The sequence below is a fragment of the Canis aureus genome, chromosome 2, assembly GCF_053574225.1.
Source record: "Canis aureus isolate CA01 chromosome 2, VMU_Caureus_v.1.0, whole genome shotgun sequence".
Lineage (NCBI taxonomy): Eukaryota > Metazoa > Chordata > Mammalia > Carnivora > Canidae > Canis > Canis aureus.
Window position 1 is genome coordinate 20,190,017 of NC_135612.1, and position 19,306 is coordinate 20,209,322.

The following is a 19,306-nucleotide window of genomic DNA, read 5'->3' on the forward strand; positions in this document are numbered from 1 at the left end:
CACAGATGACTATTAATGAAGCATATTTCAAAGGACTTGGAAATATTTTTAAAGTATTCTTAGAAAATTTAAAATGTAGGATGGAAGATTGCACAAGTGATCAACCACTTCATCTGGTATCACAAACAGAAAGGGAGGAGAGAATCTGGTTGGCTAAAAAAAGACCCATAAAAAAAAAAAACAGACATTTTAAAAGCATTATGAGAAAAGAAGAAATTAAAAACAGTATGGAAGTGAACATCCTAAGAAATAGTGAAGGCTTAAAATTTGTTAAGGAGAATCAAAAATAATGCATGGTATGTACAAATCCATTCAGCTTTAACCAATAAACAATAACAACAGCAAAGGATAAAATAAAGTATAGCCCATTTTTTCATGTGGAGGCGAAAGAAAATATAGATAATGCCAGAAATATTTCAAGTTCCACAAAGGTATGAATTTTTATGGTTTATTCTTTAGATTTATCCCTTAAAATAGTGCCTAAAACATAGTACTACAGCACTAAAACAAAAAATAAAAAATAAAAATAAAATAAAAAACAAATTTTCCAATGAAGGAATAAATGAAATGTTTCTTTGCTTTATTTATCCTTTACCTTTATTAACCAACAAAATGAACTCATGCTTGTGTCTAGGTACATAGAAATGTAACATATGTACCTTTGACCTGTGGAATCAAGTGATACTAAGAAACAAAGCAAATATGGAATTCCTGGGCAGTTCTAACTAAGGCTAAGATAATTTTAGTAACAGGAATTCTTATAATGCCATTACAAGGCTACAAGGTACTATTCTCTCTTTTTTTTTTTTAAAGATGTAATTTATTTATTCATGAGAGACACAGAAAGAGAGGCAGAGACAGGCAGGAGAAGCAGGCTCCCTGTGGTGAGCCCAATGTGAGACTCCATCCCAGGACCCCAGCATCACACTCTGTGTCAAAAGCAGACACTCAGCCACTGAGCTACGCAGGCGTCCCTACAAGGTACTATTCTTAAGAATTTTTAAAGACTAGAAGGTAACTGTCAATGATAATATTTTTAGAAGAGAGCAGGGGATGGCCCAGATAAACTGAGTAAGTGGTGAGAAATCATGAAGCTAAGGAAATACAAATAAACTCTTTACATACAAAATGTAGAAGAGTTGGGTAGAAGCAAGTCTGGCAAGGGAAGACAATGCAAAATTGAAATAAATGAAACAGATAAACTTTGGATTTAAAATTTGTGCAGTGTGTAGATCATTAAAAATATGTAGTTGATGTCAATATACAAAAACAACCTGTTTTGAGTACTATATATATTTTTTTGGACTAGAGAGTTAAAGACAGATATGACTTGAATTGAAGAGCTGCAAATATGGTGGAAATAGAAAATAAAGCAAGGACAGGATAATCAAAACAGGTATAATTCAATATACAGTCGTGAAGTATATGAAATGAGGACATGATCATCAGATGTGTTCTCTGTACAGAGGGTAGAACAAGAGGAGTGGGCATAAAGTATTCTGTGAGGGATTAGCTATAAGTCAGAATTTCCTGAGTGAGAGTTGTGAAATATCAAAATAGGTTACTGAGGAAGGTTATGTTGCTCCTTTTCCGGAAGGCCTTAAAAATAGGAGAGGTGGAATCCTTGTGAAATAATTTGAGGATGGTATTATCTGAAGGAGGAGAAAACGGTATAACCTTGCATGGCCTCTGCCAGTATTAATGTCTGGCATTTCTACTCTTACCTTGGTTGAGTGGAAATATAGATACATATTTCAACAACAAAAAAATAGATTATTTTGCTCTTCTCTAGCATGGCAAAATTTAGTTAAATTTTAAAATGGATCTCCTAAAGATCCAGTTTAAGGAAATTGAAATTTCCAAGCCCATCCTGAATTACTCCATAATAAGTTTAGACAAACATCTATTAAATATTTATCCTACTTTTTTAAAGGAACTGAATAGAAGTTGTGCTATATTCATTGTTTTCCAATTCTTATATAAGATGAACATTTTTATGTAATTTTGAATTTTAGAGTCATCAGAAAAGTGGCCAAATAATGATTTGGTATGTTAACTAGTTACTTGATGGCAGTGTTCACTTTTCTAGCATCTGAAAGTGATAGCACCTCTGTACTTCTCAGAACTCTTCTCAACAGGTGTGAGTGGCTCTGATATAAAAATTATTCCAGACATCTCTTCACTGTGAAAGGCAGCATTTGCCAACAGGTCCTTTCTTACTGAATTAGAATTTTCAGAGATTTCCTGTTTACCAAAAGCCCTCTTCAAGTGCATGGGCTATAGATGCAGCCATGTTGAGCTTTCACTTTGCCCATTCAAGGGCCCAGCATCTTAAATTGAATTCAGGCTTGAGTATAATAGGTCATTGTTGATTATGGAGCTTTTGAATGGCTCTGACCAGTGTGCTCATCAGCTGGTACAATAACCTCTGTAAATACATAAATGAATATATATGTACTTATATTTGTACCACAGTGCTCTCTCTACGAAAGTAGGAGAAAAGTCTGATACATGCTGAAAATAGACAAACTATTACTTCCTCACACTATGTATGCTCTGACAGAGCAAGGCTATGTGATACATTGTGGAAAAACTGATGTGAACTTCTGTAATACACTGAAGTGTGTGATTTTTCCTCAACAATTATATTGCCAATTATGTCAACTGTTTTTATACAATTAATAGTATGTTTTATTAGGTGTGTGTCCTATAAAGCTGATATACATAAAATTACTTCTAAAGTAATATATTTAGGGAGTGTGAATTGCATAGTTACAGCCAAAGGTCTCAAACACAAAGAATTCTAAAATAGGCAAGTGTATAAAATTCTGAAGTGGAAACTCCACTCAGTAGAGAAGAATATTGTGATAGATCATAATTTGAGGAGATAAGGGAAAGGCATAAAGAGAAGGAGGAACAAGAGGAGGAGCAGAAAGGAGAGTCTTAGTGGGTTAAGGGCCAAGGTAAGACCAGAGTGAATTGGATCTGGGTTTGAAACCTACCCAAGGTACTCTAAAAGAGAGCAAGATGACTGCGTGGAGACAAGGTATCTGTAATACTCTTTGTAATACTCCTCTTAATCATGAATGAAGTTGACTCTCCTGATCTATCCTCAGGAAGACACCTGTTTTCATGTTTTTGCCCAGGCGTCATGATGAATATATGCTGATTCATAGACATTCACCCGGTTTCCCCTCTGAGCACCCATATTCATCTGTAAAAAAGGAGAGGTAGGAACCCACTGATGCTGATGAATCTGATAATCTAATAACAAATACCCAATTTGAGTTTCAGTCTTTCCCCCTACTTGGCATAGTGAAGTAAATTCTTTTTGCCATCAAGAATAAGAGAATGTGGGATGCCTGGATGGTTCAGTTGGTTGGACATCTGCCTTCAGCTCAGGGATCAAGCCCTGCATCAGGCTCCCTGTTTGGCAGGGAGCCTGCTTCTCCTTCTCCCTCTGCTTGTGCGCTCACTCTTGCTCTCTCTCTCTCTCTCTGTCAAATATATAAATAAAGTCTTTTAAAAAAAGAATAGGAGAATGTTAGATGAATTAAAGAACACTGATTTTAAAAGTACCTCTTAGATTTCATTAAAACCCTCTGAACATCCCATTTTCTGCATAGAATTTTAACTTGAAAGCACTCTCATGAATAGTACCTTGCTGCATAGAGAAGTAGCAGAGTATGCGGTTCGAGTACTGAGTCTGGGACGGCATTTATATACTCTGTAATTACATATACCCTATCACTAGCTGTGTGACCCTGGGCAAGTAACTTAACCTCTCTGTCTTCCAGCTTTTTTTCCTGTGAAATAGAAATGATAAAGTAGCCTTTCTCATAGGCTGCTGTGAGGATTGGAATTAATAAGCTTTTGGTGCTATAGTATTTTATAATTCTTAGCTGTTTATTAAATTTCTAAATATGATTAGTATTTCAAAGCACATAATGCAGCCTTAGTCTTAACTGTTTATATTGCTCGAGACTGAGGTGAACCAACTTTTTGAAGCAACAAGTATGGAAAAAACAATGCGATTTACCCAGGCAGTTAAATATCTTTGTCAGTGTATTGTGTTTCTAGGACTATATCCTTTGGAGAAGCATTTTGACATTATTTTATCTTACACATTTACCAAACTTAGACCATTTAGGAATTTGAAAGAGGTTTTTAGAAATTGAACCTGGCTCCTTTTATATAGCTGAGGAAAATGAGATTCAGAGCAGTTGACTGCCCCAGAGACATGCAGCTCATGTGTAGCAGAACCCAGCCAAGAATCTGATTACAAATAGAGCTTTCTTTTCACTATACCACTTCTTAGTGCTTTGGAAATTTATTGCACTAATTGCTAAATATTTTATTAGTATTTTTACTTTAAAAGAACAGTTTTCTGCACTTGATAATCATATCTGTACTCCTTTGTAAAGCTGCTAAAAGAATAGTTTTTTTATTGTTTTATCAATTATTCAACAATACTCATATGTTTTCTTTGAGCCGGGCAATGAACAGTGTTGGTTTAGGGCATTTTAGCAGTGCAGTGTATTCGGTAGTCAGAAGGAAGAAGCTTATTCCTTTTTTTAAAGCTAGCATTTCCCAAAACATATTCTGGATACACTTGGAAATAGCCCACATTCTGGCATCTAGCATACTGAAGAATATGAAAAGTCCTGCAGCAAAGAAATTTGTTTTCTTCATTTTTTTTTTATTTCCTTTTTTTTTTTTTTTTTTTTTTTTTTTGAGAAATTCTTAACCACTGATCTTTGGAATCCATGCCGAGGGTTCTGAAGAGAGTCATGGACTTGCTTCCACTGATGAGTGCTTTCTTCTAGATCCTAGCTTTTAGAGAATCAGGATTAAAAAAAAAAACTTCATTTCAGTAAACTTCTGATCTGTGATGGCATGGTCTTTTTTACAGGGGAAGTACTGTAATACTTTCCATGTATTAGGATCTGCCAAGGATGACTTGGGCTATCCTTGAAAATAGCCTGGGACAGAATGTGTAGACATGCTGAGATAAGGAGCCTCCTGCCAGGCCTTCAGCGTAGGAACTGACTTAGCTTACCCCAGGCCCACGCTGGCCCTCTGCAGCACACTTGCCCTGCCTGGGTGTATAGAGGAAACATTCTGTTCGTCTGAGAACACCTCTATTCCTAGCTCTTTGACAGTTTCACTTTCCATATCCCATCAGTCTTAAACATGTGGAAAAAGAGATAAAGGAAGGTGATGAAATGAAAAAATGGAGTGGGGAAGGCTACAAAGAGAGAGAAGAAACTCAGATTTACATGCCTGCTTTGCATGCAATTATGACTGGGTTTTAGAGGGGGAGGTGAGTGTCCTCCAGAGGTCATTTTATAAGATAGGGAGGGAGGGAGATGAGTATGCAGTGCGAAATACCAGTTAACGTTGAGAATAGAATCAAACACTATGCTGATTTTCATTAGAAAAGATATCTGTATGATGATTCATTTAGGAAAGGAAAGACAACCTTTTGACTAGAAAAAAAACTTTTCATATATACAATTCTTTTTTGGGGCATTAAATCCATTATAAATGAAAATAAGTCAGCGTTAATTTAGGTTTCATGGTAAATTATACAACTTACCCCATCTTAAAACTTATAAATTATGTTCACCAAATAGGAAATACAAAGAAATTAGTGCAGTAAAGGATCAAATTTATGCTACTCACCCTTAAACTGACTGGCAGGAGAGGGAGAATTGAAAGCGTATACCCGCTATTTCTTAAATAAAGTTTTGTTGCATTGAAAATGTTGATCTCTCTCCTTACTTAAAATACTAGTTTTTCGTTTGGCATTTCTATATAACAGCTTTTAAAATTAAAGTGTATTAGTGCCTTGTACTCTAATTTCTTATTTATTAAAATTCATAATCCTTAAATTTTGTATTTTTCCTCTTAAAAACACTTTAATTTAAAAAATACTAGATGATTCAATTTGTCTATTCATTCCAAGTTGGAAATTAATCTGTTTGGCTTGAGGCTACATAGCTTACTCTCATTAGATGGGTATGTCCAAAGATATGTGAACATTTCCCATACAGTGAGACACTGGGATTTTCAAATATCGCTGAGATCTTAATCAAAACTGTGCTGATTGCTTGGGAGTTGGGTCCTGTGAGAGAGGAAATAAATCAACCTACCCTAGTGACTCAGGTACATTAGTAATATTGTAAGCTTATTTATTTCTAAAAGAAAGAAGGTACGGCTTAAAATATATAATCCTATATTTCACATTTGCAGAAGTTTTACATTGTATTTGTCAGATTGTTCATGGCTCTGTGCATATTTAACACTGCAAAAGGAACTTACATGCCCAAGAACTATTTCAGCCAGTATATACTGATTTAAGGAAATATCCACATTTCAAAGGAAGACACACATACCTTTGGATTCAGTTTGTATCATTTGAGAAACCTTTTACATTATACTATATTATCAGTGCTTCAAAGTGTTTATTACTTTTGAGAAATTTTACAACACTGAAGTGAAGAAAACAAGTTTACACAATTTATGAAACTGAATTGTATGCAATTGAATTTTTACAAATGAGTATAGTGCTGTTTTTTATTTGAGCCTCGCAACCTTGTCAAGGAATTTAAATGCTATTACTCCCATTCTGTAGATGAGGAAATTGAGGTTTGGGAAACTAGGGTTTGGCTGTTTGTAGCAACCGTGACAAGCAGAGTATCCATGGGGTATTCAGGCTGGAGTAGTCATCCTCCAAATACTGCCAGACTCTATCTGGGTTTTAGATCTGTCCTCAGATGTCATCTTCTCAAATGTCATCTTCCCTGACAGCACTATCCACCTCTGCCCTTTCCTGTTCAGTCACCTCCTTGCCTGTTCTACTGTGGTATTTTCTTTCCAGCCCTTCTTTTTCTAAAATCATCCTATCGGTGTGCTTGTTTATTGCCTCTTTCTCCCTTTAGTATGTAAGTTTGGTGAACACCAAGACCTTGTTTATTTGGTTCACGGTGGTGTCCCTAGTACGTAGCATCATGCTTGACACATTTATGTCTCTGTAACTAAAGATCAAGCTTTTTCATTGTAATCTGTAATATTAAGCATCATTATCTTGGCTCAAAGTCTCTGATGACATTAGTTTCACCAGGATTTGATTTGCCCACATGGTCCTAGCTAAAGTTGAGTTTAAATCTCTGATAAGAATGCAGCACATATGTAGTTACATGTAGTTCCTCTGCTCCAAAGCCGTGGCAGGTAGCCTGCGAACCATTGCCGGAGAGGATCTGTACTGCATGCATGCACCAGAGTCTCATTTCTCACCTTTAACCGGCAGCATTCCTGACCACCAACCCTGACAAAAGTTCTGAAGTATAAAGCCGTGTGTTACACAGCCCTAGTGTGTTTTACAGCAAGCAGGGCTGTCTTGGAGAGTCCTCTTGTCCCAGAGTTTTGCACAGATAAAGGGAGGATATAGTTTTGAGAGGAATGCTCTAACTACAAAGTGCATCCTGAAGGCCATTTAGCTCACAATGAAGGTCTGTGTTTTAAAATAGCACTATAACAAAGTAACTACAGAGTTTTGGCAAGGGCTTTGACTATTTATAGAACTAAGTAAGGCATAGTAAATAATACCACAGTACCCAGTTCTCCCTTGCCATAACCCCAAACTTATGAGAAGCACTGTAATTATATTTTTCTACTTTAAAAAAAAAATCATAGTAGCCATTATCAGTTTAACCATACGGAAGCTCAGGCTGAGATTTCTTTTTTAAATGCATAGTTTTGATTTTCAACAGCTGCACTGGGTCTTTAATCATATATTATCTTTATGAAGCCTTTTTCTAACATATGTTAATTGGCTGTTTTCTGTGACAAATTATGAGCTCTTACTTTGATGAGGTTCAATTGCAATCATGTTGAAGTCGAGTACGTAGAGTTTCCACCCCTGCTGGCTCCTCAAACCACTACAAACATCCGCACGTCACTGCAGTGCTGAGTAATGGCAGGATTTGGGCTGGCTGATTTCACTACAGATTTTTTTTTTCCACAGGATATTTTCAGCTTCTTTGTACTAAATCTGTTGCAGGGTTTGCCCTTTTTAGCAGAAGCATGCTCTAAAATTAACATCAAACCTTATTGGAGATTACTATAATACAGTGAGAAATATTTCATAATACAACACCCCAGCATCTGTTTTGCTTTGCTAAAATTTATTATATTTATTATACATTTTCTTAAAGTCAATCAGTTGTTAGGTTGTTAGTATTTTCTAAATCACCAGCATTTTGTAATAAATATTTTTAATTTTCCTCTTTTGAAGAGAACAGTTATTTATTGAGTAGATGATTATTTAGCTGTCATAAAGAAAATGCAGGTACCATTTTTTTCTAGGTGTTTCCAAATGTCAGTATTTATATTTTCTTTTTTCCTTATAGTTACATCTGTTGGTCAAGGAATAAAAAGAATTACGTGTTCCATCAAAGTTAATGTCCAATAAGATGCATAGCATCCATTTCAGTTTTCTACCTTAATGTCAGTTTCTAATATATGATTAGGATGAACAGATATGTTCTAATCCATCTGCTCTGAGAACTGTGACAGATAGCCTGCATCAGATACCAACAGATGATCAGTGATAGCTATAATTAGAATAGATGTAAAAATACTGCACATTTGTTTATATTCTCAGAAAAGTAGTCAGGATAATTGATTAAGGCCTTCAGAAACTGTGTCAAACACCAGTCATATTGAGATTAATTTAACTGTGTTTCTGCCCTGACATCTAAGGTATAAGGACTCTGCAAAGTGCGGTTCTCCAAAGCCAAAGCTAGGGGTCAAATTTCCATACAGGTATTAGAGTTTAGTATAAGATGAGACAGATGTGAATAGGAGCTACTCCTCCTCATGAGGCTGTTTTTAATCAGCCATTTCCCTGGAGTAGCACACAATCAATGAGCTCTAAATCCTGAGGCTACCTGCATTCATAAGGAAGACCTGCGAACATCATTACAGAGCTTACAATTGAGCATATGTGAAAAAATTAGAGCAGAAATTAAGGGTAGGAAAGGTTAACTTCAGAAGTCTTACTTTGGTACTGCTCTTTTGGAAGGTCTTAAAAAGATAAATTTTTTTTAAAGGATATTAGACTCTACTAAATTTAGATACTACTCTATTGAAGGATTGCTGTAAATAAGCCAAATGGAAAGTTATTATTGATTTATATTATCCAGAACTGTATGAATATGTATACTATTTTGAGAAGGTACATGTGTCAATTTCAGCATGAGTAAGTAAATCTAAAGTGGGTTTTTTTCTTTTCATTAGTAGTACTACAGCTAGAGAGAGGCTTTAGGAGCCCTGTGTGATACTTCAGTGTGACTGCAAAGTCAATTGATGCACAGTGTCTTAAGCTAGTGTACACAAGGAAATTTAGTTCCACTCGATAAGACACATACTTAATTGGCTTTAAGAAAATAAACCAAGGTAAAGAATGATGTGCAAATGAAACAGAGAACTTGGCACTTGACTGTATGGAAGCCCGTGAGCCATGTGGCTTAATTGGGGCCAGTTGGGATCATTTAATGATTGCTGTCAGAAGATCAGATTTAATTCTCCTTATAAGAAGACCACAGTGGGATAGAGTTAAACAAATTGTCATCAGAGGTTTCAGATGAACAAAGCCTTAATTAGGTTGATTAGGATGCTGTAAAAGAGATGAAGAGAATAGAAAAATTGATGAATCACTGGTTTCCATGTTCAGCCACATGTAACAGCAATATCAAACATCTATATTTTGAGAGACATTATTACGGCATTTTGAGTATTATGTATATTAGATGGAAGGCTTTTGTGTAAACTTTCTAAATTTCTGAAGTTCAACTCGAGACAAAAGTAAATGGCATTCAACGTAAATAGTGGGTGATTTATCAAGCTTATTCATCTTATTGTATAACAAAAACATTGGCAGGAGGACAGTAGTATTTCTTTCCATTTCAAGGTCATCTTTAAATATTAAATAAATAGGCAAGTAACAACAGAGGCAAATTATTTGAAGGACATAATTTTCAATTGTTTAACAATTATAATATTTGAATACAGAATAAAACAAAACCTTACAATGTCCTTTTAACTATTCATATCACAATCTTAGTAACACCGTGATTATTTACTAGTGATGATACTCATGACTATTCAGGTGTCTTAAAATGTACTCTTCCTGTTTTATCCTCACATTATAGAAGACTAAAACATGATTTTTTTCCATTTGCTGCAGTTTTGTAGGAGAATGTCCTCTCCACTCACATCCATACACACACACTTTGACGTATCAGTAAGGCTAAAAACTGTGTCCTGTGCATATAGGCTTTTGAGAAAGAAATTTATAGAATATTTCCACTTTAATAATGAAATATGATACATTAAAGGTTAAAAAAATAATGAACGTAAAATTTGTTTCTGACAGGATTATGAGATGCCTGGGAATTCAGATTTTGTTATAATAAGATGATAATGTATAATCACAGCATCTCCCCTTTCAAGCCCGCTTGCTCTGAGGGCTGACAATTTTGTTTCACTAATATTGGTGTTGTATAGTTGCTTTACTTGCTTTGTTCAATAACAGCAACAACAACAAAAAAATCCAGCTGCATATTCTTACTGAGAGGTTACAGCTGGGGAACAGAACACACTCTGTGATGCTAAGTAGTAGCTCTTGCTTTGTGATGAGACCATGCAGGATTTACCTTTGTGGTAAGCTCTGCCACATAACTAAGTGGCCTTTGAAAGAAAATGTGGTGGCTGTACTGTTGTGAAAAGTTAGGAAAACAAAGACATGATAGAACCACGAATTAATTACTTAATATGATGTGGAAAGACGAAAAAACTGCAGTGTGGTTCAATAGCACAAGGCTCTTGACATATTTAGACCATTTGGAGTTTATTTTGGCATGGGGAATGGAGAATGCTGTTTAAGCTGCATCGTAAAAAAAAAGTGTTCAAGACAAAATATACCATGGAACACCGTGACAGAGAAACTGTGCTTCCCCCCATGTTTACTAAATTGTTTATGATGCAACACAGTTGTTTAAAGGTATGTGTCTCCTAAATTCTAGAACTGTGTAAATAAAATGATTTATGTCAGTGATAATGGCAGGTTAGGCCCACTTTATTAAATTAATTGCAGAGGTTTTCAAAGCGAGTTCCTTTTTAGCCTTATTATATTTCTGACATACATTTCATCTCTTTTTGTCCTTGGGGAAAGATATTAAAGTAGGACTAGAAGCATTAATGTAGAGTTTTCAGCAGCCGTGGTCATTGGGAAAATTGATATATTTCCCTAGTTATTTCTACTTTTGCAGCCTGAAGCTCTTCCATGACTGAAATTTAAGAGAAACTTCTTAATTTTTATAACATTGTAAATTTTGTCTTCATATAATGATTATTGTTAAGGTATAAATGAAACATTACCTGTTAGAACTTGCTCATCATTAGCTTTGCAAAGTGAAGTCTTCATGGTATATGTAAGGACTATGATTCACTTGGTGGCCTCACTGTGTAACATGGCTTTCATTTTATGCCTCAAAACTGAAGCAGTCTTACAAGGAGTAGGCCATGTTCCCAGTAGTGCTATGGACCCACTTAGCATATCGTACTACCTTTAATGACGATAGCTGTGTTGCATATCAGGAAGTTTATTGACCTGAGCCGAAGTCAGATGCCTAACTGACTGAGCCTCCCAGGCACCCCTAAGCATTCTACTCTTTATTTCAGCTCAGGTCATGATCTCAGGGTTGTGGGATCAAGTCCCACATGGGGCTCCATGCTCAGCAGGTAGTCTACTTGAGATTCTCTTCCTCTCCTTCTGTCTTTCCCCACTGCTCACACTCATGCTCGCTTTCTTGCTCTAAAATAAATAAATCTTTAAAAAAAATGTTTGTTCCCAACTTATTGTAGGGAACAGCAATAAGCTGAAGTTCAAACCTGAGCTTCCTGACTCCAAAATTCTTTCTACTTCCACTTCTGAGGATAAATTACTCTTCTTCCATATGTGACATGCTCTATAAATATGACAAAGGATTAAGTGAGGTTATCAACCTGCTTCTGTATAAACAAAAATACGAAAATGTCCTCAGGAGGAGTCATTAAAAATAACAACTGAAGAAAATACACACGTGAGAGATAAAAATCTTAAAATCGTTAATCAACTAATTTATTAGCTCATACTAGGTCCTGGAAGTGGGGTAGATACAGGGAATACAAAAGTGAGACAAAACAGATGTTGCGGAAAACAGGCAATTTCAGTTATGACAAGTGCTACAAAGGAAGACATGGTGCTGTGAGTCCTTGTGGGGGATTTGTTGAGATCATGAAAAGATGGAGTGCTTCCTGAGGAGGTGAGATTAAAGCTGAGAAAGGAAGGGAAGAAGTTAAGGAGGCATAGGAGGGAAGGAGGAGCATTCCAGGCAGAGGGAATTGCACATGCAAAGGCCCTGTGGTAGGGAGCAGCATAGTATGTGTGAGGAACTGAAAGATGACATTATAATTTGTGTGTGATACTATGTTACAGAGTCTTGAAGATGACTCAAAATCCCATCATATGGACACTAAATTTGAATAAATTTAGAAAATAACTTTGTGTTTGGCATGATAGTGTTTATCCAGTGGTACATAATGGTGTTTTTTTTTAAGTACCTTTAGGAAGGTAAGTTTTGGCTATGTGTCGAAAATGAATTCAGCTTGCATTCATAGCTAGGGTAACATAATATGCTATCTAGAACATCATAAACTTAGAAGTGAATGACTTTCAGGACCGAGGAAATATTCCCCAACTCATAACACATCACATAGTTGATGTGATGTGTTATTGATGTGATGTGTTACTCTTATTCAGTAACAATAAGAATAATAATTATTATTATATCTTTTGAAGTTCAAAATGCCTCTTAAGCAGGAAAAAAGTAAAAGTTCTACTTATTCCTTTTAACCAAAATATAATTACATGCCTCATATGTCTTTCAAATATATAAGATAGTTAAATGTACTTAGATGTACATAATGAGCAAAGTTTTCCACTTAAAATAATAATGGATCATTTAATTATTTGAATTAGTAATACCAGGCTTGCAGCGACTGGGCTTAAGATCATTCTTGTCCCTTACTAAGAATCCAGCTTGTATTTATTTAGCCGTATAATTTCTTGTGTGATATAATGTGCTTGGTTTTCAGCCTTGAGTTTTTATAAAGCATTATACGATGATGTTTGTGTTAGTGAAAATGTGAGTCAGTGAAGAAGTTATTTGCTAATATGAGTAAAAGAAAACCAGAATTCTTTCTTTGCAAATTGATATTACATACTTTAATGTTTTATCATTATCCATAGGCTGTTTTTATTTAAGTGACTGCATTGTGCTTATTGTAGCAAAATACATGCTTTGCAAAGATAAGTTTAGCAGAAGAGAATTAATTTCTTCCCACATCTTTTAATGTGGCATGGCAGTCTCACTCTACGATCAAAACACGTAACTGAAGGTTGTGTTTAATTTCTAAATCAAAGTGTTGTGGGAAGATGATTGAAATCTGAAGATGACTCAGATCCACTTGATATGTGGTTTTCTTCCTACAGAAATCTTATGGTAGACTGCCATTTCCATGTTAGAAGGAACCTCATAGTGATGAGATTGAAACAAATAGTTTCACTATATACTGAAAGTTTATGTTAGTTTCTTTGATTCTTACTCTGAATTTTTTAAAAGAACTTTGAGAGCTTCAGTAACAGGCATCTTTTCCCCGTACCCACTATATCTTTTTTTAAACTATGAGTACAAAGAAGTGACCAATGTTTTTCACTGACAAACACTGAAATTTTTTTTTTGGACAGTTGGCAATTCTTTTTTTTTTTTTTACCAAAAATATAATTTAACCAGTTAGGTCTTTACCTATACAGAATTCTTCATGTACTTCAAAGGGTAAATTAAGATTATATGACTGCATCAACTGTATCAGATGATTTTTGTGAGGCATGGTAAAATGTAATTATGACATATCTCCTCCTTCACCGAAGTGAATTTGTTCGTTTTATTTTTATTTCCTAAAGAAATCCTACAAAATACTAACCTAGAACTGAAATGGATTTTTCTTAGGTGTTTTAAAAATAGAAATAGAAAATTGCGTCCCCGTGTCTGGATTTCTGTCATTGTCCCTTATCTGAACCTCTCAAAAACCTCTCTGTGTGTGGTGTGCAGCACAGCACACTCAGACAGTTCTGCTCAGAGAAGGAAGTGAAGAGTTTTGGTTCCCATTTTACACTTCTGGAACAGTTTAGGGAAGGAAGCACCTTTACACCTTTTATTGTTCGTGGTTGCTGACATCATATCCTTCCCTGACCAGTCTGTGCGTGTTTCCTGCCATTCTGTCAAGATTCTTCTGTGTTACGGGGAGGGATTTGTGGGAGGGAGGGAGAGAGGGAGGAAGAGAGCAAGAAAAAGTGAAGCAGGGAAGGGGGGAGGAGGAGTGTGTCACTCAAGGGAACTTGTTTGTAAATGAGAGAGCTGGGGTGGGAGAAAGATCTTTAGCATCTGTCCACAAGAAATTCTTCTCTACTTGGGTCTCAAAACCACTTTGCCTTCATCTGTTTGCTTATGCCAAACTCAAAGTGAACAGAAGCCTGCCATAATGAAGTTCCCCTTTTTAGTAAGCAGCCTGATTTTATTTTTCTTATATTTAGGTTGACAAAAAGAAAAAAAAATGCAGAAGACTGTAGCTCTATAGAGTGTAACTGTGGTAGAGCATTTCTTTTTCTTTTTTTAATTACTGATTGTTTCTGTGTAGCTCTGTCATTTTCCAAGAATGCTTCTTTCATGTGGAAAGAAGTAGCGGCAAGGCTGCTGGAATTATTTTAAGCTTATGGTTGATTGTACATAATGAAAGTTCTCAGCATAACTTGAAATTCTACTACATGTAGTTTAGCTATTCTTTTCTTCATATACATACAAAACAATTTTTAAAACTGCTTAAGTTATTTAATCTCTTTTTCAGCTTCTCTGGACTTCCTACAAATTAATACTTGAAACTGACCTTACAAGATAATTTTTGCATAAAAAAAAAATCAGCTTAGAGAAGTAGCGATGCTAAGAAAACAACTACTGAGCTATTGTTGACCTTCCTAACTCTGAATTTTTACTGACAGCCTTGAAATGTGGTGATCCATAATCAAATGCTCTAAGCCACGTTTCGTGACATATTTTACTTCATAAAAAAGTCGCATCATCACCGTGTAGTATTCTGCATATGTACATAATAATATCAAGTTTTGCATTTTAAAAATGTTCAGAAGGCAACCCTTCGAGAAATACTCATTTTTATGGAAAACAAGAAAATATTTTAATTTTACTGAAATTTAAGCTTGTTTCTCTTTACATTACCTTGCATATTTCAAGAAGGAAAATACATCCAATGGTATTTTCACCAACTATTTTATATATATATTCGATAAATGCATATACGTTTTTTTCAGGCAAAATATTTCCCATCCTTTCTTAAGAGTTAAAAAAAATCCTTGCTCTGCTCTTTTTAAAAAGCGTCTCTCCAAGTTGTGAAATATGGGGTGGTGATGTGTAGGAACTCTTCTAAGTTTGGCTCATGAGGAGTTCTCCCTCTGCCTTTCTGAAGAGACTTTTCTCAGAGGGATGCATCTCTGCTTGGTTGGTTATTTGTATTTTGAAACCAGGATCTGTAGAAGTTCTCGTCTTCCCCGCCTTGTCACCACACTCTAATCTGTTCACCCTGACCTTCCACCTTAAAGTGAATAAGCGCTTAGGCAGGCATAGTCCTGTAAGCCGATAGTGCCACCGGCCTCAGCTAAATGAAAAGAAAGGAAATTGTCCCATATGCGTTTGCTGTGGATTCATGGGTTGGCTTTGCTGTGATAGAGGAAGCCTGTTTGTCTCTTTGGGGTCTTGCACATGCATGGGAAATGCCATTCTAACGTGCCGCTTGCTTCTAAGGTAAGACTATAGGAAACACAGGAAAGTTGCCCAGTTGAGTGATATTTAAGACAGTTTCTAAAAATAGATAGATGGGACAGTGTTTGGCAACAGTGAATATATAATGCAGTTGTGTTCTGTGAATGTTTCATATTTTAAGGTGATTTGAATGTCTTATTGTAGCTAAGTTTTTCATGTGTATTTGTCAAATGTGTGTTATTTATGTAACTCTTTAAAACTTTTGAACTACTTCCAACATTTAAAATTACCGCTGGAGTAATAATTTTTGATGAGCACTGTGTGGTCATGATGTTACTCAACATATATAGTATTCCCAAAGGTACAACTGAGCTGCAGCTTCATAGAAAGGCATTGGGCAAAAGAGGATGGATGGTCTTAGTATTTAAGCAGCACTTAATCCACCAGAACTAATTATATCATAATAGCTTCTGCAATTAGATAATCACAGAAAATTTTAATTTAAAGAAATTTACTCAAGGTGATAAAGAATTTAGAAATTAAATTAAAGAAATCAAAAGACAGCTGATGATCAGACCAAGTGTTTAACAGCTTTCCTGTTTCAATACCTTTGAATTGGAGCCAAATAATCTATTAAATAGCCAGGACATTGGCTTAGCATTACATAATACATGTGGGAATTTCTCAGGTCCCTTGTCAGACACCAACTAAAACAGGGAAATTCTGAGCAACGTGTAAAGTAGTTGCATTCTTTGACATAAGACTGGATAGAATAATTGAAGCTGTTGCTTACAAATGAAGAATCCAATGTGGAATGATTTCTTGTTAACTTCCACATTTCACGGCAATTCGTTTTCATTATGTTCAAGTGTTTTCAGATATAATTTAAAACAAAGTAAAATATATACTTTTAATACTCGGTTTCTCTGGGTTTATTTTATATTATCGATGATCGTTTCTTTAATTTTAATTCATGACCTAAAGATATCTAGTTTATAATATCAGGCTTCTGTAATTTTGTATCTTACTCCCCAAAGACATATGAGATGTCTTTTTAAAATATTTAAATTTAGAGAACTGATAGCTTATTATAAAAAGTGTAGTTATTTTTTTTAAAGAGTATCATTACAAATGGAGTAATACTCTAATTTTTTGCACCATTTCTTTTCGGTGAATGATTATCTTTTTTGATTCTTGTATTCAAGATACAGCTTATGGGCTTTCAAGAGGAAAAGGAGATCTCACTGCTGATAGCTGCTTATTATGTAAGATTAAATATCCCAAATTATTTTTACAGTGTTCTCAGAGCAGTGACTTTTTAAAAATAAGATTAAAGGATTTAGATTTAAATTAGTTGACATTTACATATATCAAATAGCACTTTCATAATAGTCCATCCTATTTGCATAACGAGGGACGTTATCACCTCTGCTGTCAAAACACGAGATTGTTTTCCCTTCAAAAATGAATTAGCTGCCCTACTTAGCATACACAGGTATATAAAGGTTCATTAACTCTCTGATTTAGGTAATTTTTCATAATAGAAGGGTGAAAATAGTCACCTAATTTCATTAAAAAATATTAAGGAACTCGTTGCAAAAGATACATTTCAAGTGTTGGGCTTTGAAGTATAGTTTTTGTCATTTAAATGACTTGTTAAATTACTTATGAGATTATTTTAATTATAAAAACAAACTGTTCCTATTTGATATGCTCCTGCATGGGATATACCATGTGCTTTTAGTACTTATTCTCATTCATTCGATTGGCTTACTTTCATATAGTTCTCTTTTTTAAAAAAGTAGAATATGATCTTTCTTATGAAACTGCCTTTCTGTTAAAGTGGTATTTAATTTTTCTCTTTTGTCCAGCAGGAACGAATGCAGGAATTTGGGAACTGAGCAGTGCAAGTGCTGAAGAAGGAGATTTGTTTGGAGGAAAAAGGAAAGAGAAAGAAAAGGAAGGAAAAAATACATAATTTCAGGGACGAGAGAGAGAAGAAAAACGGGGACTATGGGGAGAAAAAAGATTCAGATTACGAGGATTATGGATGAACGTAACAGACAGGTGAGTGGGGTAAACTTTTTCCTGTATCATTATTTACATAAACATCCATTAAGAGTTTCAGTGAATTAAATGTGGCCAGTTTAAATGCTAATATTCTATCCTATGTAAAGGGAAAAAAATTACCTTATTATCTATTAGACAAACAGTTTACACATTCATGATTGTTCACTTTTTACTTCTACATAAATTTTGAACGGAAACTGTACTTGTATAACATGAATAGCTTAATAATTAAGAGTTAATAAGCATAACATTGCTACACTGCACGCATCATCAAACAAAGATATTCTTATATTCATGGGAACGAGGCCTTTTGTGGTCATCCACTTAAAGGTTTAGAATATAGGCTTATAAAAATGGCTCTCAGTGTATTCACAGTAAAAAAGACTTTCAAATATATTCAAAATACTTAACATTGTGCTGACAACAACAAATACCCTCACAAAATATTAGTAACTTAAAACATGTAGGCAAAAGCTATTAGTTAATTCATACTGTTTTCTTTATACCATGGATTTTATAAACAAAGAGGCAGATGATGCTATATTTTTTTTCTACAACTCCAATGATAATGCTGTATGATACCATTAATCTCTCTTAAAGATTTTATATATCCAAATACCCTATTCAACAAAGACTTGTATATCATGAATATCTGTGATTTGACTATTTTTCTTCACACGTGGGGAGAGTGCATTTAGTTAGGTGATATAAGGATAGCTGGATGGTTTGTATGCATTCTAATGTTAAATAACAAACAATGGTTCCTGAGAGAAATTACAGTACTGCCAAATCCCAATCATTACAAATGAATAATGGAACCTGCCAGCAGGTATTCTTTGACCATGGGAGAGAAGAATATTTTGCCTGTTGCCCATTTACTCTGGGAAAAGCTAAGAGGATAGCCTTAGAGATGCCCTCACAGACTAATTTCCCCCAAATAAAGACATTCTATCTCTCCGATTGTCCTTTTCTGTCTTCTTGGAACTGCAAGTGAGACTGGAACTGATTTGTGGTTTAAGTTTTTTTATGTTTTTTTCCAGTTTTATTGAGAAGTAATTGACATACATCACTGTATAATTTTAAGGCATACATTGGATTGGCTTGATTTACATATATTGTAAAATGATTACTACAATAGGTTCAGCTAATGTCCATCATCTCATAGAGATACAATAAAAAGAAAGAAGAAAAAGGAAAAAAAATTCTTCTTGTGATGAGGACTCTTAGGATTTACTCTCTTAGCAACATTCTTTTATGTTGTATAATGGTGTTAACTATGGTCACCATGCTGTACATTA

General features: G+C 35.0%; 1 protein-coding gene across 16 annotated transcripts in view; it reads left to right on the top strand.

Moving 5' to 3' along the window:
* MEF2C (myocyte enhancer factor 2C) overlaps positions 1-19,306 on the top strand; it is a 169,149-nt gene that overhangs the window by 54,466 nt on the left and 95,377 nt on the right. For 11 of the 16 annotated variants that reach the window (XM_077865150.1, XM_077865175.1, XM_077865222.1 and 8 more), the window contains one exon: positions 17,813-18,005. In XM_077865150.1, the coding sequence (XP_077721276.1) occupies positions 17,952-18,005 (54 nt within the window). In that variant the 5' untranslated portion in view covers positions 17,813-17,951. Of the gene's footprint in view, positions 1-15,652; positions 15,981-17,809; positions 18,006-19,306 lie in introns of those variants that run through there. The other 5 variants (XM_077865157.1, XM_077865128.1, XM_077865166.1 and 2 more) reach the window with 3 other exon arrangements.